Below are 18,279 nucleotides of genomic sequence, written 5' to 3' on the forward strand. Positions count from 1 at the left end.
GGATTCCAGGAAGCAGCAGCAGTGTACGTGGTGTGGGGGCTGGCGGTTGCTGTTCTTCCTGCACAGACTCTGCCCTTCATCCTTTGCAGAACTTACCTTCAGTTTTAAGCAGGTTTAGATAGCTGAGGTGCTCAGAGTTATCATACACCCAGGGTTATTATGTGTGTGTGTATACATATTCATATATACATGTGTGTGTATATATATATTCATATATATATATATGTCTTATCTCTGTGTGTGTGTGTGTGTGTATTTAAAAAAACCCAACCCCAGCAAACTTGAATGAGAAGGTTACCACTGCTAGGATGGCCACTTACCACACAGAGGACAGAGCCCATAGTGTGACATACAACCAAACAGCTGTTGGATGACAAGGCTCACCACTGGGTAACACTGAACAGCAGATCCTCCTTTGAGTTTAGATACTGAGCCTTGGTAGCGGTGTTAACTACTGAGAATGCTTCAATTTGCTTTATTTTGCAAGAACAAGGTAAAATAACTCCAGCCCCTGTGTTTCAGAAGATTTGCACTAATGATATTCTACAAGCCTGTAGAAGGACAAGAGGAGTTTCACTGTCTAAGGAAAGGAGACACTTTAATGGCACATTTTCCATAAACACACTGCGTGAATGAGATATAATTCACATTCAACCTGGAAATGCTCCAGAAACACACAAGATGAGCACAGTCAGTAATCCTCACTGAAAATTACACACTAGATCTTAATGGTAAACAATTACAACTATGGCACTACAGTACTTGAGGATATCCTAAAGCACATTGGAATCACTTTTCAAGGTGCCGATTCCCTCATCAGTAAGACACAGACACATCAGTACTGAAACATTGCTGGGGAAACCTTTGACCGCCACGTGTTACGCTTTCCATTTAGTAAAACCCTTGTATGAAAGGCAGGAGACCACTTTCACATCCATTGTCCTTGCCTGTCTGAAAGTTTTAAACTAACTCTCCTCAGGCTGACATCTGTTCGCACCTGGGAAGCCCTTCTGCCTGTACAGTGAGAAGGAGCTCTGCTTGCAAGTGCCTTAAGAGTTTCACACAATGCTGCACTCAACAGCTCACTCTACAAAATGCTAAAGCAGAAGCATTCCATGAGCTGGACATTTTGCAGGTTTGTTTTACATAACTTTTGTCTCCAGTTGTATACGTGGCTAAACTATTACTAACAAGAGGACAAGCTTCGCTCAGACAGATTTTGGTGAGAAATATGCAAGCCTTTGCACTGCAGAGAGCAGTTATGGCTTGCAGCGCCGTCGCAGGCAAGGAAAAAAACTCCTTGCCGGTTAGTGTATACTATAATCAGCAGTAAGTAGAAAAGAAACATTTGGCTTAAATGAAACGAGGTATCCCCCTTCCCCAAGCTAGTAGATAAATACAGGATATACAAGTAAGGTTAAAAACGTGACAGGAGGCCAGGTGCAGGACATGTTACTGGTTCAGTGCTCAGTTGCCTTTTTTTTTCCTTTTTTGTTTTCTGACACCACACTGAATAGAATACAGTGGATAAGCAAAGTTCTCCACCAGGAAGAGAAATACTTGTGTTGCCACAACAAACTGTTCATATTGTCCGTCTGGGTTTGCGATGGGAGAAAGTTACATTAGGAAAGGGCTTACAGTGTGCTTGTTCCAGCAAAGGATACGGCTGAGTCCTCACCACCACCTGCTGCAGAACAAGCCTGACAGGATCATGCTGTGTTCCCAAAGGGACCATGCTGGGCAGAGAGCACTGCCCATGACCTTGACGCTACAGAGCAAATGGTACTGAAAGGAAACATGGAAGTGAGAACATAATCTGACCCAAAAAAGAACTGGAGAAGTAGAAGCTCCTTAAAATAAGTGAATGTTGCTGAAGATTACAAATTTAACTTTCTAAAAAGTACAGAAAGGCACATTTACATCACTGGTTTGTGAGAACACTGCCTGTACGCTAAACTGCCGCTGGCCCACAGCTAGCTGTGTGGTTTAAGCTTTGTATTCTCAAAACTAAACTTCTAAAGGAAACAAGTCCAAGTAGCACACAGACAAACACAGCTACAGATGGAACCTACTTAATTAATTCCCCAGCTAACTGTGAGCAGTAAGGCCCTCCAGGGTAACAGTATGGGTAGGATACTTGGCATACCCCACACACCAGTGAGATCTGTCAAATTCTGCCTGTATGACAGCTACCTATTCCGGTGAGATGAAAGGCTCTGGCTGCAAGGAATGGAAAACAGGTGACAAACTACCTGCAACTGAAAGCAACAAATAGTTCTATTTATTGTTGAGCTACAGAAGACATCCTTACATATGTCACGATGTATCAAATAATAATCACTGCAGGTTTTAACTAGGATACAGCTTACATCTTCATACACCATTAGCAATGCAGAATGCTGTCTGCAGTTTTATATCACGCCAATTTCTCTCTTTCCTGGTTTAAGATGCTATGATAAAGCTACAAAAGAATGGCATTTTAAAAAACCATCTGATGGTGATTTCTCTTTATACACATCAGTGTACAGCTAGCAGGTAACACATGGCAAGGAACATATATAGCCAGGTTTTAGAGACTGTGTCACAGTTCCAGTCTTGATCTAGAGACTAAAGATCCCATACTGGACCAAGTATGTAACCACTACAGCTGTAGTCAACCAGCAGTCTTGTCTCACCATCTCCCATTGGGCAGGCAACCGCCAGGCTGTGACACTGAGCACCCTCCCTAGTTTGCATCTGAACTGACAAAACAACTGACACACAGAGCATCTACAACACCATCAACTTCCTTTCAGTTTTAAGTAAGTGAACTGCAGGCATTCTGTAAACAGGAGCTATATGTGTAGACCTAAGACTGTTCTCACAAAGCCCAAATGCAAGGGCTGTACTCCCAGTTTTCAAGCAAGTAAGTTTTTATGATCAAATTTCAGGGTGACAGTCTAAACCAAGAGATGGCAAAGGCATTCAGGTTTGGGGAAAACAATGTAAATCAACACAATTTAGACATGTATATATGTTTTTAAGATAACTTTTTAGAATTTGAAAGGGGGGAGGGCAGAGCGTATGTGAGGAATACTTGAATTAAACTGCAGTATTGATACCATTGAACCAACTGTTTATTTACAATGATTCCTGAAAGTCAGCAGCCTGAACACACACCAATATAGCAGCAATTACCTGGTCTATCTCCTATGCCACATCTCCTCTCTTCAGCAGACAAGAGATTGTTCAGAGGTCACTATTTAGTTTCTTGCACGAGGGAAGATAATTCGTGCAAACAATTCTTTGATTTAAAGAGATTAAATCATATCTACATAACAGCTGTAAGAACAGCATGAAGTTGTATTACTCTTCGTAATCAGAAGCACATTGATCTTGCTTGCAAGGAGGACAGAAAGCTTCTCTGATGTAAATGTGCCTTTAGAAAGTGAGGACTGAAAACATTAATATAAAAAAGTCAAATAACTATTTCATGGAACTATAGATATAAAAACTGAGTTATCGCAACTAAAGCAGCAAATCAAAATCTGCTGAGGTTTTCTGGTATAACTACAAAAAAAGTTAGTCTGTGTCCAAGTTCAGTAAGTCGAATGCTACCATTGACACAACGAAACTAAAACCCACGAGAGGAAATTGGAAAGTGCACAATGAAATTAATAGTCTTGGATCAAGTATTTATGGAGAAATGGAAATGTTTTGTCCTGTGGACTTGATAAGTAAGAATTAAAAGGAGGTATTAAAGTTTATCTGATCCAGATTTGGCTTGGCGTTCCACATAGAAGAGGATGTAGGCCTTGGCTTTTACCACAGTCTCCTCATCGGTCAAGGTTACAGTACTGTCGTTGAAATGGAACCAACGGCCTTCGTGGGCTGCGTACGCGGTGTAGTGTCCAGAGCCAACGCTGCCAGCACGGGAGCGGGGAAAGAAAGGACAGTCAGGAGGAGACACACCACCTCATCCTCTGTGCATCTGCTGTTGGGGTAAGAGCCTCCCACCAACCAGAGGGAGAAAGAAACTGGCAGCCCTCTGCAACAGCTGGGGAGATTCTTCCCTTCTTAATCTGTGGGGCTCAAAGTTCTCCAAAGTGTTACGGTAAGTAAAACAATCGCTCACTGGGATGAGCTGAAAGGGGGGGTTAAAACAACTTACTAGCATCCCGTAGTTTTTATACAAGCAAGGCTTCTTAAACATCCATGTTTCACCTAAGACTTCTTAAACATCCATGTTTGCCTACATGAACATCATGTCTATAATCTGTTACTATTCAAGCATTAGCTATACACATTCCACTATGCTCGACTTTCAGAAATCATCCCCATTTAGGTCTAGGGAGACTCACATAGTCTAATATCTAATATAATCAAAAACACTTGCAGCAAAACTAGTCCCAGAATACCAAGAGGAAGTTTCTCAAGTTCATCTTTAACAGTTTGAATTTAACATACCAGAGCTACAAACCCACCAATTTTCCTTACCCTGCCACCCCAGCATAAGGCCTGCTTTCACTGGCTTACAGGTTATAACACATGCTCAATGTTACTCATTCCAATTCCATTCTTATCACACCCCACTCTTCTTTACTGTCCATGGACTTCTCCTAGGACTTGGAAGCACCAGTCAGATGGCACAATGGTGCTACAGAGGCTGCCTTTAGTAGTCAAAACTTCCTAAGAGTTGAGATCATTCCTCTAGAGAAGCAGAAGGAAGGGCTTCCTGGGCAGAACTTTTGGGTTAGTACCTTTGAATTAAATTCAGGTATCAGCAAGGTTTTGAATAATGGAGTTTAGTTTCCTTAAGAGAACTCCTTTCCCCGCTCACACCCCTAAATCACTTCCGGAACAAAAAGAACACATTTCTGTCAGGATAAACAGTTCTCTTGTCTCTATTACTGTCAATCTCAGCAGATCTGCCCAGGGCTGGGAGAAGGAAAAGAAAACCCAAACCAACCACACCAAGTAACTTCACTAGCCAGCCAAGGGACATGCCTGTTGGTGTACACTCCTGTAGGAGGGAAGTCATACAGGATAATCACTTTCACTGTGCCAATCATTAAGGCTACAGTTGTTCCAAAGTGAACAGAAGAGGAAAAGGTATTTCTGCTTTGTACTAAGAATTTCAAAATGCCTGTGGGCATTCATGGGAATAGTTACATAGACCTCGCTGAAGTTAATTCACCTTAGGGCCATGTAAGTCTATAAATTACTGCTTTTTCCACCAGTAAAAATGCAGACCTTCACCAGGGACAGAAAAACCTTCACTAACTGTGTGTACTTCAAGTGGGGAGAATGTCTGGCCAAGAAGCAGGCTTACTCCATGTACTCACCCTGAACCATGATGCACAACAACAGCCACAAGGTCATACAGGCAGCTTTCTGGACCACTGTTTTCAGGCTGTGGTTAAAAAGACAGAAAGCTCTTCAAATCTCACTAGCACCTACTATAATTTGTAATACAGATGTGCTGTGTAACAACTTTCAACAGAAAGTATCAGTGAGTTTTCGTACCTCTAACAAGTAGCATTTCATGTCTAGGCCTCGTAAGGGAAACTCAACATATGTATCAACCTTGTTTCTCAGATACGCTGTCCAGTGAAATCTTTTCAAGTGTAAGCATAGCACCTACAGGATCAAAGAAAAAAGGACACATTAGAGGAAGAAGTTGAACTCGGCGCTCAACATCTGCACTAGCCCACAAGAGGGTTAGGCATTAGTAATACTAACAGCTGAGTTTTTATTACCTTTGACATCCCATCACACTGTTACTTTTCATACTTATACAAACCTTTGGTAGTTTCTGAATCCAGAATTTTTTGGTGGACTTCTGTTTCTTTTTGCATTTGTGACACATGTACAGCTCTGTCTCATCAAGCTCTTCCAGGTCTGTAAAACTGCGAAGACAATCTAAAACCAAACAAGATTCACAAAACACCCACAGAAATCAGAAACCTGATTCAAGATGACATCACGTGATTTTTGTAATGTGAAATACAATTAGAGCAATACAGAAAAGGTGTGCCTGTCTGCTGCAGTCATTCTAGTGATTATATGTCTGTGTAGCAAAAAGCTGTGTAATAATGCTTTAATACATTAACATGCTGTAACATGCTGCATTCCCTGTCCTGAAAACAGCTGTAAGCAGTTCAAGTGAAAAAGGCATCCACAAAATCTCTCTCTTTCAAAAAAGTTTCCATCCAACATTCAGCACAATAAAATGACTTTCTAACAACGAGTACTCAACTGTAAAGGTGATTTGGGTTTAGGTACAGAGTGAACAGAAAATCACAGGGTTTTGATTAATACGCCACGATCTGCAGCACATATATTCACACATCTGTGAAATGAACATCTTTGAAACCAAGGTCAGTAACAGCACTACTGCCCAGCTTTTGGGGATTTAATTATATTGTTTAACAAGCACAACAGCCAAGGGTCATCCTTACGATGACTCTCAAGTGCACGTACTTCTAAGCACAGAGCCATAGCAAGCGCCAGTAGGCGACAAGGCAGATGAGGGAGGACTTGAATATAGGACTTAGAAACACTCTTGGCCAAATAACCCCCCTCTGCTGGAAGCCTCCTTGACGCTCAGCTGACCTCCTGAAGCACTTCTCATCCCCAGTTCATCAGTACACAGTGACTGGGGTAAAACCTGCATGGAAAGTTCTCTTACCACCTTCTGCCACAGCATCTCATAAAACGAGGTGGCACATGGCACCAAGTCCCACCCCCAGTGAAAGCCTGGCTCCTTGGGAACAGGTGCTCTGAAGAGCAGATACTCTTTAGTCCTGATTTCATCATCCAAGCACTCTTACCTCGTAGTGTGCACATTGGTCCGCCTTCTTGATTTTTAGTACGTTTATTTCTGAACTGACTTGGAATATCTAGCGAAAGGTCTAGAAAAACAAAGATTAAACATTAGAGCCTACTCGTTTCAGACCAAATTCTGGTTCAGTCATGTGACTAAATATGTGAAATGTATCTAAATACATGAAACTTCAGATTTGTTTTTCTGCTTCAAGTCAACCAGAATTCTGAAAGCAAGAGGCACCTTACCTAGGAATGGATCAAACTTTCTAGATTCAGTCCCACAGATTAGGCAGTTGACTTCATTTTGCAGAATGCCTCCAAAAATCGCTGTGACAACAGTAGATGCTCCATTTCTAGACAAACCACATCAGGGAGAGGAAGTCAGTCAGAATGTCTGAGCTTCAGTTCCAGTACCTGTTTCACATTTACTCTTACAACTCGCCACCGCTAGGCAGAGCCATTTTTTCCATGTGTATAACAAAGAGACTGAGTTCATCCACTCGGCATTTCATTCACCCCACAGCTGCACTGTGCAAGTATTTAGCTGCATTAATGCGTTTGCTTTACCTTGTACCTAACAAAAGTGTGAGCTGCTCATGCTCATCCTAAGCACATGCTTAAAATTTCAGTGTTTGAGGTACCTGGGTCAACTGCATTCCTACAGAGGAGAGCTGCTCACAGGGGGACACTCACTATGGCTGTTTATGGAACAAGAGTCTTCCCTCTTAGGTAGGCCAAAAATGTTTTAGTTTTAATTCTACACCCTTTGTTACAAGTAACTTTGATATCCTGAAGTGTATTTCTGCACTTCACTCCCACAGACAGCTTAAGGGGCATTAACAAATGATACACATCATGCATCATCACCAACATTGTTCTCTATGCTTTCACTACTCTCTTAATATTTTTAGCAGGTTACGTAACTGACTGGCTTCTCACAGTCCAATTAAAACAAGTAAGTTTTAAGTTACATATTACACGTCTCCTAAACATGCTAGTTTGCACTTGCAGCTCTGACACAAGCTTGCTACAACGCACGATCCTTATCTGCACGCCTGGTACTCCTTTACAGTTAATTCAAACGCTGCAGTTGAGCTGAAGGACCTGGCTACCCAAACAAATCAGGGAGAGGATTCACAGTGGATTTATTACTTTACTGTAGGCATTTAAGCGTACATGACCTTCATTTGCCCTCCACAGAAGGCAGCTAACTCCACCCCACCATGCATTTCAACAGATGTTCTCAAGACAAACTTACAGTAGGTACTTGAACAAAGCTTACATTCTCCTTGGGTTAATTTTGACAAAACAATTGGTTTTGTTTCCAAATACACTTCAATACGAAGAACATCTTAAGATTACTTTGTAGGATTTTCAAACATCAGCACAGCAACACGCGTGTGGTGAAGAGCACAAGCTGAACTCTAGGCTTTTCCTAATGAAGCATCTATAAAATCCTGCATCTCTCAGAGCGGCTTACTGTGTCCTGACTGGTGTAGGGAGGGGAAACTCACTCAGCTTTTACACAGGGAACCCAAGGATTTAGGGACCTAGTGTGCAGGCTGAACTGACTTTATGTTCCTCCCTGAAACAAACTGTCTTCTCTCTATGACAGTTTTAATCTGAGAGAACACACACCTGGGACAGAATTAACAAACAAGATTTTGAGAAGCACAGAAAGAGAAGTGAAACACATGGATTACCTCTGTTTTAAGACACAGTAACCTGAAAATCCAAATTACCATTGCTAATGAATTAAAAGGTGTTTACAGCTTAGCCTGTATGATCACTCACACCTGGCAAAAGCTGCTCTAAGACACTTCCCTTGGAAAGTGAACATCCTATAGGACGCTAATCCTTTAGAAGCTGCAGCTTCATAACTGGTAATATGACAGACACTGAAGAAAACTTATCAAGGAAGCCCGAATTTGAGATTTGAGCTCCTCTGCACACAGACCATACAAAGGCATTATGGTTTGGAAGATCAGAAAAACCGTAACACTTCTTACATGCAACATTTGTTGCTGGCAGCCAGGCTGGAGTTCTCTTGCAGAATTACTGAACGTGAGACGCCATTGAAGCCACCCTGAAGTTCCAGGTGTAGATGGTCCAAAAGGTAACGCATGAACTCGTGGGCATCCTGTTGCTGGTATCCTCTTAAGAGAAAAAGGAAACAACAGCACCACAATCAGAAAGTTGCTTTAGTGAGAACATCAGGGTCACCAACAAGAGCCTTTGCTGGTTTAATAATACCGACCAGACTTTATACAGACAGACTTATTTTGTACCAAGAACAGTTCTCCAGGAAGCCTTTGGAAAGGTACAGCAACGTCTACATGACACAGTTTTGGTCCTTTGCAGCTCACTTGCCCTCTGCGTGCCTCTTTGTGAGGATGGAGAAGCATTTAAGAATATACATTTTAGCTAGCAAGAGACCGGTTAGAAAACAACAGGGAACAGCAGAGACGTAACATTTGCTCACGTTTGCTTAATGTAGCTGCCATATTAATTGGCCCCACCAAACTCAGCCTGCACTAGTAACATCCGAAGTCGCATGTACATGTGCGTTAGAAATACACAGTAGGAACCTCCCCCTCACTCACATAAAGCATTTCTCCTTTTGTTATTGACTATATTTGATGAGTAACCTCTGCAATCACAATTCAGACAGCACAGTATTCATCCCTATTTTGAAACTTCTATGAAGTATGGTTAATAGATTGAAATCTCCAACCTGGCAAGATTCAAAGCAAAGACACCACAGAACATAATTTTTACCTGGGACTGAGAGTCAGTATTGCACAGTGGTTTGCACTCAGTTATTGATCCCACTCTCTCTGCAGCTCCAGATGCTTACTTGCCTGTTTGTTCCCTCCCCATCGAAGCCTAGAATTTAATCTTTGGGTTTGTTTTCCACAGGCATCTCTCAGCAACAACTGAAGTATGAAATAATTAGGAGGAGAGTTTTCTTTCCTCTTCCAGGGTGAGATCTACAACTGTGCTCAGAACTGCACCTCCCCTGCATAACCCACACACTATTTGTTGGGGGGGGGGGGGGTACCCAGAGCACCTCTTGAGCATTTGGATCAGGTGGGATAGGCGTTCACTCTCAGATGTGTCATACTATCAGCAGCAATGCTGCTCAAAGAGTCACCATTATTATTTCACCACTATCTAACCTAATCAAAGGGAACAGAGAATCTGTCAGGGTAAAATACGCCTTCAAAGTTATTTAAGCTAAATCATGCATCAAGTTTACCAACCAGCAGCTCTAAGATGTATACTGAGCTGAAGCAGAAAAGCATACACAGTGAAACAGTGGAAGGTTTACGAAACACCGATGTAAAGATGTGCAAGTTGTTGTAGGCCTAGTTTCAAAAAGAATCCCTGCATAGTAGAACTGGCTTTCCCCACTTCCCCTTATCCAATCTTTTAAGCTGTTTTACCATGCTTCTCCTACCCCTTTCCCTCCTCACTACTCCATTTCAGTGCTGGCAATAACTGTCACCTAGGAATGCCTGGGAAAGAGCATCAGAAACTTTTTTAATGCAAAGTGTCCACAACACTTATGGCACAGTGCTTGGACAGAAATGAGAATAGACTCAGTGCAACAGAAGTATGCAACCTGAGGCTGACATGCATAGGGAAGAACACAGCTAAGTCCTGCAACAGTATTGCTAAGAGGTAACAAAATAAAAATGAAATGAAGCCTTTTCCTCTTGTCAAATTTATGTTTTCTTCCAAGCCAGCAGCATTAAAAGAACGCATTGAGTTTGTATGTAGGCCTGACAGAAACCTGAAAAATACCAGCAGCACTACCTACCTTTTAGACAGAAACACTGCTGTGCTTCAACAGGCCAGAGTCCTGAACAGCCAAACCCAGGACTGACTTAGTCTCCCAGTTACACAATAATTATACAGTATTATGAAACAAAGTAGTAAAACAGAATTCAACTTCAAAGCTGCATGTTAACTGCGCACCCTGTAAGATCATTTTGAAGTTGCTGAGGTAACACAGGATTATTTACTCAATATAAGACAGGTATCTTCTATTTAATAAGCACAGAAACAATCACAACAGCTGAAGATTAAATTCATGGGAAGTCTTTGCTTCAGACACCTTCTCAACATTAAACTCTTCATAAAAGAGCTCTGAAGTACATGGCACGCTGGCTCTGCAACAAATTTAATGAATTAACCTCTGGAATCATTCCATGTTGTTGGCTGTACTCCTGGTGCATGAGTTTATACTTGCATACAAGTATGTTAATTGTAGATGAAAAAATTCTTTGGATTTGTTAAAAAGCCTAAGTATAGATACAGATCTTTAAAAGAACATGAAGATAGGGACAAGGCACTGTTTAAAATAAACTATGATCTTAAAAGCCCTTCAGCAAAAAGCATCGTTTCTCTGACAGTCAGCTTGTGCAATAAAACTGATCTCCATCCACCTGAAGCAACTCAATTTAAGCCCACCTCTGACATTCCTTTTCCTACTAGTAACATGATAGGATATAAACAGGAACAGTTACTATGAAAATAGAGCATACTGTTTATACAGCAGTAAATCTGCAAAATACACATCTTGCAGCTCTGCATGAGCCTACAGAACTATCTTGGCATGCAGCAGATGACAGCAGGAGACTCTGGCCAACAGTGAAGGAGCAGGACTTCCACAGCAGCATTAGAGCTCAGAGGCACTCAAACTGTGCTTACCATAACTATACCTCATACACTGCTCCCTGTGTGCAACATAAGGCAGAGGGCCATTTCTACAAGCTGAAAGAAGAGCAGCACTTGCAGTCCTTGGAGGCAGGTGTGACCTGCCTTTAATAACTGAAAACTCCTCAGGCTAACACAATTAAACGACATTTCCAGCCATGTTTCCTCCTCCTGACCCATCACTTCAGGCCTCATAAATACAAGCCAACATGGCTGGTTTGCTGTTAACACAGTACTTGCTCTGGCCACCATCTCCTCCCAGTCTCACATGAGGCACTCACAGTAGAACTATTTATATACTGTAACATCATTAGCTTTACAAGGTAAAATTAAGCACTCAACAAATTCAAATTTTCTCCCTGGATCATGTGGGAACAGGGATCTATTGAGCAGCAGAGTCTATTTTCCACGTGATTAAATGAGTTCTCTTAACAATTAATCATGGATGTGCTCCGAGATAACTGGGAATAAAAAGGGAAGGGGAAAACCCCAATTTTTTATTTTAAAAGCTGTGACAGAACCCACAGTGCTGAAAATTTGCTTGAGGAACTTTAATGAACTGGTTTCTCATTTAGTCTAACAAGAATTACAGTGAAGACTGTAATAGGGAGACTGGTCAAGGACATTATGGATGATGTTCATTTGCCTGCAATGTTTTGGTCGCTACTTACAACTACTGGTATTAAACTTCCTTGATTCTCGTAAGCCAAGTGAAACATATTTGGCCGTGTGGAAGAGAGGATGAATAGGTTTGTGTTATTTGGGTTACTTAATGAGCAGATGTTTTCACAGCATCTTTTCAGCACTGCTGGAGATGTAACAGATAACAGAACATCTTTACTACCTGAGAACACGGAGCAACTTACCTTCATCACAATATATCCTAACAGGTTTCAGTGCTCCTTTGAAAGAGGTTCAGGGGCCAGGACAGGGAGACCTTGGAGAGGAACGATACTTTGATTTACTTGGGTAACCGCCTTGTTCCCTTTTTATCGTCTTGTTTGTCAGTAAGGGCACAAAACGTCTATTATCCATAGGACTTTTTTTCTCTTATAGCCCTTATTTCATGTCCAGCTGGTGACTACAATATTTTGAGAGAATCAAGGAAGTTTCAGCCAGTATGTTTATATCTAGGCCTGTAAGTGCTGTAACTAAATATAACTACATGTCCTGGGCATGACACTACACCACCTTCTTACTGCAACCAAGCCTGCATTCTGTCAGCACCATCCACTTGGCAAGTCATTATGTTGGTTTCTCTGCCCTTTGAAGCAGTGGCTCCAAGGTACAACTACTATTATTTCAGTACTTGAAAAGTTTGTCCTCTCCAACAATGTAGCATGTGGTAGAAGGGCAGGGGGGAGAAAGCACAAAACTGTAGATCAAAATGAAGATCCTTTTCAAAGCATGTTTGTGGGCCTATGGGAAAGCTGCAAAGTGCATCCTGCAGACTCAGCACATTTTAGAGTAGGACACCAGCAATGCAAGGATGCAATCAAGAACATTGCTGCTCTTTACAAAACTTACCTAAAATTTGGCATGATTTTCCAAACAACGTAGAATAAAGATTCTGGACTAAATGCAGTTTGGCTTCCTTGCCATAAAGCACAGAGCGTCTTTCTGAATTCTTCCACCAATGAACTTGAAAGAAAGTAAAAGCTTGTGATTAATATGCGTTTCTGTTACAACGCTTAAAGGTGTACTAGCTCAACACTACATTACTTTGGTTAAGATTGTAACGATTGGGTAAATATACTTTCAGGTACTTCAAAGATACTACGTCCAAAATCCTACCCATAAAGTTGAGGAGAGACACAGGTCAGGAAAATTACATTTCACATCTTGAGGACTCACCTGGAAATCTATCCACCTTTTGCCATTTTACTGGAGACTCTGCTAACGTTGTCCCTTCAACACATGCTCAAAAAAGCTACGCTTGTGAATCACTTACTCTGATTTTCATTTTATTGTATTTATTTTTTTGGTAGTATGTTCACATGCAGACACATCCCCATGACTATTTTAGCTGGAATTAAGTAACATCATGCCTGGAGTACATATAACTAGCGCTTCTTAACTGTACTTTAAATGCAGTTACGCACCATTGCTTTCTGATGCCTCAGACTGTTGCCCTCGGCAGCAGCAGACTTACATAAAAGCAAACTGCAAGTGATACAGGTTTCTTTGTTGGCATAGTCAACTGTTTTTCTGTGACTCTGTTCCCCCATGAATCATTTTTCTATGACTCTGCAACACTGAAAGCCTATAGTGACTCTGCTGCCCAAGCATTTGCTGTTTTCCATTCAAGCTCCGTGCTAAAAGGAACATGAAGCTTACACATTGTTATCCCCCTGGCTCCTGGTGTGGTAAGTTCGTCTGCCTGCAGTCTTCCCATTCCTCAGCTCCACAGCAGGCAACTCTTTGAAGTAACAGCAAAACTGTTGAATGTTACTACAGAAAAAGAAAAAAATTAATTAAACCCTTAAAGGGCAGAGAATAAAGAGAATATTAAGGATTCTGGAGTCTGTTCTTTGAAATGCATAAACACAACCTCGTGCAATGGTAAAGACAATGCAATCAATTCAAGAAATACAAGAAGCTAATATTCAGCTTCTATAAATACCATTATTATCCCAACTACCTGAAATAATTACATTTTGGCTCTGCTTTGACTAAGAGATACCACGACAGACTGAGGTATCAGAAGGTTTTCCCTAACAAACCAGACTGCATCTTCTGAGTCTGTGTCTACCTCCACCTACCACTTTTAATCTCTGCCACCAGTCCCCATAACATAACATAAGAAGCAAGTGCCTGAACACATTGAACACACTGTGGTTAATGGCTCAATGTCCAACTGAAGACCAGTAACGAGTGGTGTCTCTCAGGGATCTGTGTTGGGACCAGTCTTGGTGAGGCACTGGAATGGGTTGCCCAAGGAAGCTGTGAATGCTCCAACCCTGGCAGTGTTCAAGGCCAGGCTGGACAGAGCCTTGGGTGACATGGTTTGGTGTGAGGTGCCCCTGCCTATGGCAGGGGGGTTGGAACTGGATGATCCTTTCCAACCCTAACTATTCTATGATTCTATGGTTCTAACACCCAAGAAGGAATCCTGAATGATGGAAAAGAAAACTGAGACCAACTAGTCTTGCTACAGCCCGACCAGTAGCCTCCCAGTGAAGCAGACAAACTCAGAAGTGCAAAAGGACAACTACAGAGCAGCAGTGGTCTTGCCAACAGCAAAATGAAGTCTCACATCTGAGCACTGCAGAAACTGTTCTCCTGCACACTTCCATGAAGACCCTGTCCCTCAAAGCACTGTCTCTGCTTTCAGTGACCATAACCATCAACATGTTTCATCAGCCTCAGCAATTAAACAGCAGCCTCTTTTTCCACTGAGGATATGGCAGGCTTCCTCTGGAAGTCCTTCACACTGCAAAACAGAGTTTTATGGTACCTGCACCCACCCGTTCCTGCAAATCCAGGTACACTTTCATACAGTGGTAACATGCCAAATTCACTGGCCCAATGCTGCAGCACACAAGCACTCTCACAGAGGTGTGGTGAAAGGTTTGCAGGTACCTGAGTGACTGAAGGATTGCGTTCATGAAACACGTATTCCCCAGGTTCCGAAGGCCTGTGGCACAAAGGGCAGTGGTGCTTCCCTGGAAAGGAGAACAGTGAAGTTAAAGAAAGACTTAGCACTGCTCCCTCACTTTCTCCTCACAGAACTATTGCTGTTACATCAGCACAGATTTCAACAATAATAAACTACACTGTTTGAGAAATGCAGTTTCAAAGCCAAAGCAATCACCTCACCAGCTCAAACAGCCTTGAAGCTCCATCTTGATGTGAAACCTGTTCCTTACTCACTCCTGTCAACACAAAACTATACTGCATCTTTTCTTACGCAAATAAATCAAGATTAGGACTAAAGAGACTTTTTATGGTAAGTATTTGTGTATGTTACACATCTACACTCCAGTAATGTTCAGTGAGAACTGGACAGCAATTTCCCAGAAGTGCCTTTGCAAAATGAAAATACCAATCCTTATCCACCTAATCTCATGCCTAATATGCACAGTATGGCAGCCTGCAGGATGTTTTTAAGTCACCAGCTGTCTTGGTTGAGTTTTGTCATGGCCAGAAGGGTTTGGGAAAGACAAGCAACAGAATTTATTTGGGAAAGAAACAGTCAAGTTAGACTGCTCAAGGAAAACAGCAAGGTGTTAAAGAGAAGCAAAAGACACACCATTTACAGCCTAGGAGTTTCAATAGGTTAGAGCAACATTACGCTCAGATGAGCTTCCTTTTTGCCAAATAATCTTCAGGGTGGGCTGGGAGGAGAGGGAAGAGATATCTGGACAGCGTTGCACTTATGATTTCTAGAATGCACAACACTTGGATGCATTTTGTTGTCTACAAAATTATTACATTGGAAGTTCAAAGTTTTGGGCAAAGTTTTGTCTACAGAAGGATCCAGGGTGCCAACAATAAAAAGATTCTCTGCTGCAGTGGGTAATACTCAAGTAATAATAAAACTAAGAAAACAGCACAGACTAAGAGGAATTAAAAGCAACATTAAGTTAATGCTTTCTAGTTTTGTCTTCTTACGTAAATGTTGCTAGAATTTTCCTTCTGGCTTTTGCTGGCTTTGAGTTTTCTACACAGTGATGCTGTGTGTTGTCATAGCAAAAACACTCCACTATTTCTCCTGGGCTTCCTCAATCACCCTAAGATTGGGGCAGTACAGAAAGCATACACAGCACAGTCACAGCACCCCAAATTGACTGGAGGAAGTGCATTTTAAAGTGACTAATCTCTCCCTCCCCCAGCTTCGCAAACCAGCGACTGCTTTGTTCCCACCACTCTTCTTTCCATTTATACTCCTCTCAAGAACTTTTCTTTGTAATTAGGTACCCCTTTCTCATAGCTGAAGACAGCCATTATTTCAGCTTTACCCTTTGTAACTATGTTGCTGTCCTACCACTCCTCCCAGCTGGGGGGTGAAAGGTAGCAGTTACACACAGTATCTCCTGTCTTCCCCTCCTACAGTCCGAGGGAAATCATGAAGACTTGACACTCCCTCATCCCAGCCTGTGGATAACAGACATTTAGTTGGGGACATTCTTTGTCTGGAAGAAACTGTGCAGCCCTTCAGCTACCTAGCAAGGGCGGTTCATTCTCTCCTGGGTGCTATTGTACAGATCTGGAGTTAGAACAGGAAGACGAGAGAGAAAAGCTTTCAGAATAGTCCACAGTTCCTTTTGAAAGCAAGTTTTAAGAAGCTCCTGAAAAAAAACCATTGGGGTTTATTTCTCACTTTCCCCCCAACATCTACTCTCCTATCCCCTCAAGAAACTGCACCTGATTGTTATTTTTTTAACAGTGCAGAAGGTAAAGAAGAAGCCCCTTGTCTGCTCAGAAAAGTCTTATGTCTAGCCCCTTCTGATTTCAATGATCTCACCAAGTTCAAACTGCCCTGAAGCTCCACCCTGACATGAAACACTCCTTAAGCACAGAGAAGTTCAAAGTATAGGTCAACATAAATGCAGCAAACTATCAAATGTCCTTTTGTGAGAAGGGGCTCTCCTAGCAGCATGGTCAGGAAATGAGAAAGATAAAGTTCACAAGCAGAATTCAGGTAACTGATCTATCGATTTCAAGTCCAGGCTAACTATTAGCCTCAACAGGTTTAAAAATAAACCTCTTACACTCACTGTAACCAACCTGTCATACTTACATTTACTTTTAATAACTTGCTGTTCAGAGATGAGTTTTCCAAGAGTTTTCTTTTCCTATGTCTGTCTGATGTAAAGGCTGAACTGGTGGAAAGTAATTAAAAGAGGTTACTTACTATAAAAACCAAATACGGTGTGAAAAAGACAACAGATAATCATCATAATGCTTAACACAGTGATTACATCTGCCATTAGCTGTCATTAAGACAGCAAAGAGTTTCCTGATTGCAACATGTTTTTCACAGCTGTAAAACAGACTGCATCTCCCTCGGAGTACAGACGCACATCCTGTTTTCAACACCAATGTCCAAGTTAATTGCCTTAAGTTATGCATGCTACAGTAGGAACCCTCAAGAGCGGCCTTATTAGCATGCTATTTTTCCTCTAAAACATGAATGCTTTTCCTTAATCAAAGGAATACTTAATACAGAATTTTCCAGAAAATACTTTTATCAGAAGAATCGAAACTTCAAAAGATCAGGAAAAAGTTACAAAAGATCAGAAATATCCCAAGTGCTAGCACTTCGGTTTTATAGCTGACTTTTCTTACTTCAATAGAAATACGTGATGTTTCTGTAACGTTAATACAAATTTACAATTAGTAATTCTTTTCCGCATCACTGGAAATTACTACCCCCTCAATTCTACCCCTTTGTGGCTGGTCTCTAATCCAACAGCAAAATCCTAAACTTGTTCCAGATTTCAGGTTTGGGTTTTGTTTCTTTTCGTTAATTAAAAAGCCCTCCAAACATTCAACATCCTCCACGTTGTTACACCCAACAAAAGCCTCCACAGCACCATGTATATCCCAGAGTTACATTTCCAAAATACTACTGAGCACTTCTCATTACACTTAAAACATCTTTATACCTCCTTACATGTACCTGAGAGGCCCAGTAAAAAGAGAATGGAAAACAATGAAAATATTACCTGCAGAGTAGGTATTAACATTACCTAGAGAGTAAGTGGCATGCTTAACTCAAGGAGGATCCAGAAATTTCCCCCAAAA

The 18,279-nt window shown here is 41.6% G+C and overlaps 1 protein-coding gene across 7 annotated transcripts in view; it reads right to left on the reverse strand.

Moving 5' to 3' along the window:
• Window positions 1–581: 581 nt before the first annotated feature.
• USP3 (ubiquitin specific peptidase 3) overlaps window positions 582–18,279 on the reverse strand; it is a 79,674-nt gene continuing 61,976 nt past the window's right edge. For all 7 annotated transcript variants that reach the window (XM_062625986.1, XM_062625960.1, XM_062625977.1 and 4 more), the window contains 11 exons: window positions 17,273–17,354; window positions 15,112–15,194; window positions 13,867–13,980; window positions 13,057–13,170; window positions 8,817–8,963; window positions 7,054–7,160; window positions 6,813–6,893; window positions 5,783–5,901; window positions 5,506–5,619; window positions 5,325–5,392; window positions 582–3,902 (listed from right to left, as the gene is read on the reverse strand). In XM_062625986.1, the coding sequence (XP_062481970.1) occupies window positions 3,737–3,902; window positions 5,325–5,392; window positions 5,506–5,619; window positions 5,783–5,901; window positions 6,813–6,893; window positions 7,054–7,160; window positions 8,817–8,963; window positions 13,057–13,170; window positions 13,867–13,980; window positions 15,112–15,194; window positions 17,273–17,354 (1,195 nt within the window). In that variant the 3' untranslated portion in view covers window positions 582–3,736. The remainder of the gene's footprint in view (window positions 3,903–5,324; window positions 5,393–5,505; window positions 5,620–5,782; window positions 5,902–6,812; window positions 6,894–7,053; window positions 7,161–8,816; window positions 8,964–13,056; window positions 13,171–13,866; window positions 13,981–15,111; window positions 15,195–17,272; window positions 17,355–18,279) is intronic.

Source organism: Pezoporus occidentalis, unplaced genomic scaffold (genome assembly GCF_034315485.1).
Source record: "Pezoporus occidentalis ecotype Australia unplaced genomic scaffold, CSIRO_AGI_Poc_V1 ctg11, whole genome shotgun sequence".
NCBI lineage: Eukaryota > Metazoa > Chordata > Aves > Psittaciformes > Psittacidae > Pezoporus > Pezoporus occidentalis.